At 44.5% G+C, this 9,835-nt stretch overlaps 1 protein-coding gene across 2 annotated transcripts; it reads right to left on the bottom strand.

Moving 5' to 3' along the window:
- Positions 1-3,328: 3,328 nt before the first annotated feature.
- Positions 3,329-5,918, bottom strand: LOC145354255 (transcription factor LBX1-like). 2 transcript variants are annotated; one of them, XM_080205343.1, is made up of 2 exons: positions 5,260-5,918; positions 3,329-4,593 (listed from the first exon to the last, which is right to left on the bottom strand). In XM_080205343.1, the coding sequence occupies exons 1-2, from the start codon at positions 5,603-5,605 to the stop codon at positions 4,091-4,093; spliced, it is 849 nt and encodes a 282-aa protein (XP_080061469.1). In that variant the 5' UTR covers positions 5,606-5,918; the 3' UTR covers positions 3,329-4,090. The 2 variants fall into 2 exon arrangements, with proteins under 2 accessions (XP_080061469.1, XP_080061470.1); XM_080205344.1 differs by having other exon boundaries at positions 3,329-4,578.
- Between the last annotated feature and the right edge of the window lie 3,917 nt (positions 5,919-9,835).

The raw sequence follows: 9,835 nt of genomic DNA, 5'->3' as shown, positions 1-9,835 counted from the left end.
TCGATATGTATATTGAAGTTTATCAGTGAATGTGTGAAATGAGGAAGATTGTTCTGTGAACAGACTCGGAGCTTTATCTTTTATTCTTAGTGTCTAGTTTATATTTTCAGAGTCGCGTGGATTAATAATTTCAAAACAATTCTAATCCAAGGCAAAATTGCGGATAATATTGTTCTAAAGGCACAACCTCTCTTCCTGACTGTTATGTTTAATAAAGAAATATTCGATTTGTTTCCGCAGGATACGGGATCTGATTTCGATGTTTCTTTTCTGAAGCTTTTTTTTCCACGGGAGCTTTTTTTTGGTGGAAGTTGATGTACTGTAGAATCTGGGATTCCGGGAATGAATTCGATCGCAGTTTTCCTCACAATAATCTTCAACCTCTCTCCTTTCGATAAAATGATACCTGACTGTACAGGAACCTGGTCACTTCCAGAAATGTAATTAGTAAAGAGAATTGTAAAACACCACAACCCAAATCATTGACAACTCTTCTCACTCACCTCCTCACTCACACACACTCTCTCTGTGTCACACACACCATTGAAAGGAAATAATTCCTTCTTTTCCCCCATCTTCCTTCACGTTACACATTGCCCTCCGTTTCCTACAAATCTATCTGTGTGTTTCCCAATCCGAAGGTCGGAAATGTTCCTTTTACTTCAGACGGTCAAACTAGTCCTGGCCTGAGCTTGGGGGTGAGGGGGAAGGGGGCAGAGACCATGGAGGGGAAGGGGTTCCCCGTTCTCCTGGGCTTTGAGAGATTAAAAAGGTGCAGGGGGTGAAATGAATATTTGGTTCTGAAAAGGACGGGGTGGGGAGAGGTGAAGAGTTCGGGACAGAGTGAGGGGCTGGGGGTCGCTCAGCAAGTCCCACCATTGATCCTGCAGTCTGGATTCATCGGCCGAATCCTGGACAGACCTCCCAGAGTTATTGGGTGAAATATTTACAGCTGATTCCTGCTTGTATAACGAAAATAATTTAGTTTTAGGCCCTGCTTCGATTTGGGGAAACTTGCCCAGGTTTGGAATATCCCTGCCCAGATATATTCTGTAAGAAATATCACCGTCACAGTTTGCGGAATACACCGATATTTAGAAATAATCCTCGCGTTAATTTTAATATTGAACCTTATCCATTTAAAACTAAGTAAAATACAGTCAAAAAAGGAAGGAGAGTTTAAGAAGAATAGCGAATGCGATAAAATAAATAAACAGCGTATTTGCAAAGTTAACGAGTCCCAGAGACAGAAACATTTTGGATAAATGTGTAGCCAGAAACAGGTTGTGTTATCGCGCTGCGAATTTGTGTCCGTTCAGTTTAAAGAGTAAATCCCAGCAGAGTGGAGATTTTTTTTTGCTGTTTAATTCGCGTGTTTTCCTCATTTCGAAGCTCTTTAATTCTCAGTCTGGACAGAAGTTGTGCATTGTTGAAATGATGTCAGCGAACCCCTGCCTGTAACAGGACCACCAGTCCCCGCGCTCTTTTAAATCGCTCTTTGTCTCAGCCCGGCCAAAACACTAGCTTTAAAAAATCTATTGAAAATGTCGTGTCTTTAAACCCGTTTAATATTGGGGATGGGGGGGTGGTGTACAGAGAATATTTTAAAAGCTTTAAAACAACCGAATCCAGAGCAGTGAATAGAGACGAGTGTCGCTTTAAACAGAACCTCGTAAATGTCACATTTCCTTCAATAAGTTCCCCTGATTATTTACATCTACTGTGTTCTTCATTCAGCAGAAAACCAACTTGATTTTGGCCTCTTAAAAAAAAGGCGAAGTGGCCTTTTAACAAAGTGCCCCCTCCCCCTGTCTTTTTGCACAGATATAGAGGGGGCAGGTCCATTCTAATTCATTGCCCGCGAAGTGCCAGCGAGAAGCCACATTAGCAGCGACAGATGCCCCGAAAAAGCGCCATGTATATATTAGTGCTTTTGTAAATGGCGATAAACATTCAAGGGGTAGAATTGACCGATCCATCAAATTGTCTGGAAATTGTTTAGAAAATTCACAAACCATATGGTGTCCAAGCGGTTAGCTGCTTTCTGCCGGAGAGAGAACATTGCTCCGGCTGCAGCCCGCTTTACATGGAGAGCAGCAGGGGAGTTTGTATGGCCCATTGTCAACTGACACATCAACACTGCGAAATCATTTGTCCCAAGTTCCCATGCGTTCCGCTAACATTAACCCACTCAACATTCTCAAAGACTTACTGCCCGCAGAAAATGGCCCAAAAACGGGAAAAAATTGGCATCTTTTTTTCTCTCTCGCGCTCTCAAAATAAAACAGATTTGGAGTTCTCACATAAATTTCACTTTTGTTCCGAACACAAAAGTGTCCCAAATAACCCGGGATATTTCAGTGCACAAGTCACTGTCCCCCCACCGCCCCCCCCCCCCCTTCCTCCGCTGATATTTATTGGGATGATTCTGTACATCTGTTGTACAATATTGCCAACACCGGTAACCATACGGAAACCAGAATTATCACTGAATCGAGTCAGTTTGTTCATCTCCGAACCCGTTAATCCTCGTTGAGAGAGAGGGGGAAAAAAACGGGGAAAATAATGGCAATCCGCTACAAAATCGAACGGTCACATTTTACCTCGTTTTAATTTGAGGAAAAGCGAAATATTTCGGTATAATGTTTCCTGGCTTTGTACTCACTTCTCTGCCGCCTAAATAATTCAAAACAGCTCAAAGCCGACCAGAAAATAAACTTCAATTTTAAAAAAGAAAACAATTTGCACGATATCTAGAAAAAAAAACACGGCAAATATAATTGTGAAAATATTAACCGGTTGGGGGAATGGCGACAAGAGGCGGTGGGGAGCTTTGAATTGTTTGGAGTGTGGTTTGTGTTTCTGACAGAGAAACCTGTGAACACGGGATTCTCGGTGAATGAACTGCGAGGGACGGTCTATTGGGATGTAAATTATTCCCTTCTTCTGAAAAGGGATAACATCACCAATGGGTTCATTAAATCTCACACGCGTGTGTTTGGTAAATGAGCGGGATTCAGGCTGGTATTTCACTGCTGGAGACCCGGCCTCCGAGATCCCATAACCAACATCTCCTCCCCCCGCCCCAGCCCAAACATCCACCCCCCCCCACACTTTCCACCTTCCCAGCTCCATAATAAAATATACATCATTGCAAAAAAATCCCCAGCCAGCCTGTGTTTCTAATAAGAAACGAGTAAACACACAAAAATAACAAAGAAATATTTACAAATATCACAGCCTCGCGGATCTGAAACCCAGACCAGACCGGCACAGATTGTGTTCCTTCTGTTTTAATATTCGAAATAAATCCACAAACCACAAGAAAGAAATCGCAAAAATAGGTTTTAATAGGATATATTGAAGAGGCGGAATTTCTGAGATCGGTTGTATAATAAATCGTCTTGGAGAAATGATTAGACAAAAAGGGAGAATTATCTAGAAAGTTACAAGTCCAATTTTTTTTTTGTTTCCCTCTCTTTTTAAAAAAATTAACAGCGCCGTGCACATTTGCGACATGCGATGCAAAAAAACCCCAAAAAATGGGAAGACACCCGGGCCACCCCCCCTTTCGCTAGAACAAGGACAAAATATTCAGGGCAGAGGGAGGAAAGAGCAGATCCAACTCCGAAATGTCCTTAAAGTGCTGCACAGCAACAGGGACTCTGTAAACCGGAGTCACATCACAAACTCACAGAAACTGGGCCGTTCCTAATCCCCTTTCCCCAAGCTTGGTTTAAATATCGAACATATAGAAAGGGCCCAGATTGAGTGACTGAGGCTAGACCGAGTGGGGATTATTTCCCCCTTTTTCTGTTTCAATTGTATCCCTAGTTTTGATTATTGCTTTCTTTTACATGGATTTTTTTGGGGGGATATTTCTACCTCGAATTGCGCCCGTTTCTAACTAGAGGAATAAACAGTGAATCCCAAACATGCTTTAGAGTTGGGAAATGTAAAAAGTCGATGCGGAAACTCTTTTTTAAATTTTTTTTGTAATAAATTTTGTTTGGATTTTTTTTAGAAAAAGAGACAAACGGGGAGAGGGGTGAGAGAGAGGCCAAAAAAAAACAAACACACAAAAAGGAAATCAGTCATCGACATCGATCTCCTCTTCCTCCTCCTCCTCAGAACAGTCTTTCCTGGGCTGGTGAGCCGCTGATAGTGATGAGGGGTTAATGTGGTTCTCTGCTGCTTTGCCCAGCGCACTTTTGATGGCGATGGGGGACTGCGATCTGGATTGACTCCCGATTTCCGCCGCTGTGTGTTCCAGTTCATTCAGGCTGGTAATTTTGTCCAGCTCGCTGGGGCCGAGTTTTTTGGCCGATTCCACGTCCGCTTTCATCTCCTCCAGGTCCCTTTTGAGCTTGGCCCGGCGGTTCTGGAACCAGGTGATGACCTGGGCGTTGGTCAAGCCCAGTTGTTGGGCAATCTGATCCCTGTCGGCCGGAGACAGATATTTCTGATACAGGAACCGCTTCTCCAGCTCGTAGATCTGGTGATTGGTGAAGGCGGTTCGAGACTTCCTTCTCTTCTTGGGAGTCGATCTCTGACCAAAGATTGTAAGGCCGTCCCTCCCTGTTAAAAGAGACCCTTTTTAGAATAGAGAAACAGAGGAATTTCAAGGTCATTTCAACTCGGAACAAAACCCACACAGAAACAAATCCATTTCATTAGCAAAGCATATTCCGCAAGACAACATCTAATCCCCTGAACCCTCTCCAGCAGACACAGTCACATTGATAATGAATTCCCCACCTTTGTATTTTAATTACTCCCAGGGATTTTTTTTTTCAATATTTAAAAACCCCAACACTTGGATTAAATTAAATTCCTCGTCTTTTTCCACCCATATCAGTCACAAATTAAAATAGACCAACCCGGGGGAATTAAACCAGATTCTATCTAGCCCCAAAGTTCAAACGGGAGGTTTAGTGTGGGCACTCTTCACCCTCGCCCAGTCTAACCCGGGACTGGTTCCCCGTTTTCCCACAGGCTTTATATTCAGAATCGAAACGGATTCTCTGTTTCAGAATAATCTATCACTCCAACTTCGATACCTGGCCAGGGGAAAGCGGCTCTATTCTGCTCAAATATCTTACAACAAAAAAACCCCCAAAATTCAACAATTAATCCCCCTCTCAAAGTTTTTAACCTGAACCAGTTCATCACTGCTTGACATTTAGACGAATCTTTCTGATTTTTGAAGCGTATTTCGCTCGGCAAAGTTTTATTTTAAAATGTTTTTTTTAAACTTACCTTCAGCTGCTTGCAAGACACTGACTTCTAACCCTTTGAAAGTTTTGCTGGCTAGCTCCTCCAAGGCACATAGCGGTGATGTCTGGGTCAGGACCCCGGCCCGGCTGTTCAGGGCGATACCCGAAGGTGTGTGTTTGTCTGCCGGGGAGAGGAGATGACTGGTTCCGCACAGGGTGTAACCTCTCCGCACCGAAGGTTTGTTGAGGATGTCTTCGATGCTGAACGGGGTGAGTGGCTTGTTGGAATTGGCCGGGGGCGGCAAGTGGTCAAGCGGACTCAGTCTCCGTTCTTCAACTGCAGAGTGTAAGGTGCCGGAGGAAGATTTGGCTTCTTCTTTGGAACTCATTCTTGGACTCAAGAGTTCAACTCCCCCCCGCCCCCGCCCCCTTTCAGACCAGAACCCAACACACAGACACACGCTCACTAAATGGAACAGCTCGCAATGGAAGTTCAACCCCAACTTCACAGTCGCTGTTTCCAAGAAATCTCTCTCCGTCCTTCCGCCAACCCGCGAGAGGGAAAGTCCCCCACCAGAAGCGGGGACGATGAATGATAAATTCGCACAAGATACAGGCGTTCTCCCCAACCCAGTCTCTCCTCCTCTCCTCTCTCTCTCTCTATGTGTGTGTGTGTGTGTGTGTGTGTGTGTATGTCTCTCTCTCTCTCCCTCCTCTCTCGCTCTGGCCTCCTCTGTCACATCAAGTATGCAGACAAGCGAATAATATTCTCTTTAGAGTGAAGTAGGAGGGAGAGACGGGGCAATTGACGATTGCTAACAAGTTATTGTTGATTGGGTGGTAATCAATTATATGCAATGCCACTTTTCGCTTCCTCTGCTGTCTCAGTTTCCTATCCAATGCGGGCGTTGGAGAGCTCAAAACACCATTAATTACTAGTCAGAGAGAGAGAGTAGGAGGAGCTGTTCTGAATTATAACGCTTTAGACAGTTGTCATCCTTATTGCAGTTTGTTTGTTTGTTCATATATATATTTATATATTCATTAGAAAGCTTATTTTTGGACTTGACTTTCTAACTGAACCGCCTTCGATTTGTAACATACCCGTCACCAACATTTATCATTGAAAATATCTAAAGTTGGTTTATTTTGTAGTTTTTTCAAAATCTATGTTAACATTGTTGTATCTCCATTCCGAGTGGAGCTTTTCTAGAGGAGGTAAGATGTGATTTAATTTCTGATCATTCGACTCTTGTCATTTCCCCGCCGTGTCCCAGCCTCTCAGTCCCAAACCCCCGTCTCTCCCTTTCCTTTTGCCTTTAAACATTTCGAGTCTTTCGTTTTGCGGGGGAAATGTTTAATAAGCACAAAACTGTCGGTTCGATTTGAGACTGAATTGTAAATATTGTACAGTTACAGTGGGCCGTTCTGTATCATTCCATTCGATTCCGACTGATCGACATAAAACAGCCGCCTGATCAGAACAGTGAGTGTGAACTGTCGGTGGTGGTAGTCAGGCCAGAGAGAGAGAGAGAGTACACCCCTGCCTGCTTCTCAAATCCACACCCTCCTCATCCAGGAGCCGAGATTCTCCCCACACGTCTCAGGACTCAACTGCACAAGTCCCTCTGACTCCCAGAACCATTTCCACGATCCCCTCATCTTATTCCACTGATTATAATGTAATTAAAGGTTGCAACCGGATAACTAACGCTTTTAAAGTTGTCCGGTTGCATTTCTTTTGATATATTTATCTTTATTTAAAAGCTGGGACAGGAGGACTGTGTTGAATTTGTAGAGGAAGTGTTTAAGGGCGGGAGGGGAACCTCTCCTCACACAGACTTTAGATCACTCACCGATCATTTATGCATGTACAGATGCATATTATTTTTTTCTTGATGGGATTTCGAATTATTCCGCATAAATCATTTTAATTAAAAAAACAGAAGTCTGGAGTTGGAAGGCGGAGCTAATGGCTGCAATATTAACTCCCGTCTCTCTCTCTCCTCCTCTCTTTAATCTTATTGAAGTTGAATTCTGCACTCTGTGACTGAGCGAACTCTTCCTTGTGAAATCAGGGGCGCCCGGGCCACTTTCCCCAACCCAAGAGAATCACAACAAATTCTCGAAAATAAATCCCTCTTTGTGAAATGTACAGAAGGCTTAGTGGGATTATTTTGATGTTTCCAAACCAGCTGAACACAATCCCGATGTGAGCTGGAGTGGGGGACACAAATTGGCCGTTACTGTATCACAGTTCATTCACTGGAAACAAACAGTTTCAAACAACACCTCTCTTTTTAGCATCTTTTGTTAGAGAGCAGTGCTCGGTACAACATTAACATCCTTCAATTCTATTCGGTGAATCCCCATAATTGAAGAAATGGCCTCTTTTCCCGCTCCGAAATATTTGGAACCAACACGGAATATTTTCCGCTCTTGTGGCCAACATTCCACCTCATCCAAGCGATGGTTTACACTTCCCAGGAGAACATAACACACCTCCCAGCTTCACATGTAATAGAACACCATTTATCTGAGTGTGTGTGTTCCTGTGTGTGTGTGTTTGTGTGAATGTGTATCTCAGTTTTGTGTGTGTGTGTGTGTTTGCCTATGTGTGTCGGTCAGTGTGAATGAGTGTGTGCGAGAGAGAGTGGGTGCGTGTGTATGAGAGAGAGAAATTGTGTGCGGAGTGTCTAAGTGTACGTGAGAGAATCTGTGTGTGTGTGAGAGAGAGAGTGTCTATGTGTTTGTGTAAGTCTGTGTGAGTGAGTGTGTGAGAGTATGTGTGTGTGTGTACAGCCAGTGTGAGGCTCAGTGTTATATTTGAGGAACTGATACATTAAAGAGGGAGCCACCCCTTGCTCCGGGAGGGAGGATTTACTGTAATTATGGGACTAATAACTACATTGTAAACGAAATTTGAGGTGGTACACGAGGGGACTTATTCCAGATTATTGGTTTCGTTATTTTTTAATGTCAGTAGTTTTTCTGAATCCAGACTTTTTTTTAACTCCAGGTCTCAGGATCTCTATTTTAATAAATGACCACCCCTATTCCCTGCCTCCTGAATTCCAATAATAAAAACCTGGTTCCACACAAATCCGCCCCGATTCTTAACTTCCTGAATATTTGAACATTGAACAACTGGAAATTATCCCAGTTCCGGAGCCGGTGATGAACAATCCGGATTTATAGAAACTCCACCAAATGGCACAGAGTCCGGGTGTCAAAGCCTCTTCCAAACGACCCAACCATTGACCCAAATGAAACAAACGCACCCCGAGTTTTACAGCCCGGGTGTGTTACAATCCGGAGCCTTTAGAAAACGGCCTTTCTAAACACGGATTGGAACAACACAACAATAAACATTTTTATTTAGCAATCAATTCATCCCAAAGCCTTCAAGCTTGTTTTAAACAGTGCCATTTTTAGCGAATGAGACTGGAACACTCACCGGGACTGGAACACTCACTGGGACTGGAACAGTCATTGGGACTGGAACACTCACCGGGACTGGAACACTCACCGAGACTGGATTTCTTTGCACAGAGAAGTGAATGTGTGGAATTCACTATCATAGAAAGGGGTTGAGGCCAAAATGTTGTGTGATTTAAAAAAGAAATTAGATATAGTTCTTTGGGGCTAAAGGGTTCAAGGGATATGGGCAGTAAGGAGGAATCAGGATATTGAATCAGCCGTGATCAAAATGAATGGTGGAACAGGTTTGAAGGGCCGAATGGCCTACTCCTGCTTCTAATTCCCAAGTTTCTATGAAATCTATAAAGAATAAGTTAAAATGTCAGTGCAGCAACACCTACAATGTGGGACCGGGGGACTGGAAGACTCACTGGGACTGGAACACTCACCGGGACTGGAACACTCACCAGGACTGGAACACTCACCGGGACTGGAACACTCACCGGGACTGGAACACTCACCAGGACTGGAACACTCACCGGGACTGGAGCACTCACCGGGACTGGAACACTCACCGGGACTGGAACACTCACTGGGACTGGAACACTCACCAGGACTGGAACACTCACCGGGACTGGAGCACTCACCGGGACTGGAACACTCACCGGGACTGGAACACTCACCGGGACTGGAATATTCACCGGGACTGGAACACTCACTGGGACTGGAACACTCACTGGGACTGGAACACTCACCGGGACTGGAACACTCACTGGGACTGGAACACTCACTGGGACTGGAACACTCACCGGGACTGGAACACTCACCGGGACTGGAACACTCACCGGGACTGGATCATTCACCAGGACATTCCTCTGGAATTCTGGAGCTTTTAAATGTCTCATTTCTGAGTCTATAATTGAAATAAACACAGCCCAACCTTTCAAATCCACTCTGTCCACCCACCGCCTCACATCCTAGTCCCTCACACTCCAGTCCCTCACACTCCCTGTTCTCACACTCCAGCCCTTCACACTCCAGTCCCTCACACTCCCATTCCTCACACTCCAGCCTCTTACACTCTGGCCTCTCCCTTTCCTCCCCCTCACTCTGCCCCTTGCTCTCACTCCACTAACTCCTCCCGTCCTCAATCAGTCCCATTCTCACACTCTCCTCCCCTCTTCCTGCTCTTCCCCACT

The sequence above is a fragment of the Carcharhinus amblyrhynchos genome, chromosome 17 (genome assembly GCF_965287045.1).
Source record: "Carcharhinus amblyrhynchos chromosome 17, sCarAmb.v2.hapA, whole genome shotgun sequence".
Lineage (NCBI taxonomy): Eukaryota > Metazoa > Chordata > Chondrichthyes > Carcharhiniformes > Carcharhinidae > Carcharhinus > Carcharhinus amblyrhynchos.
Note: the sequence above shows the minus strand (reverse complement) of the source record. Positions and strands in the feature narration are given on the sequence as shown.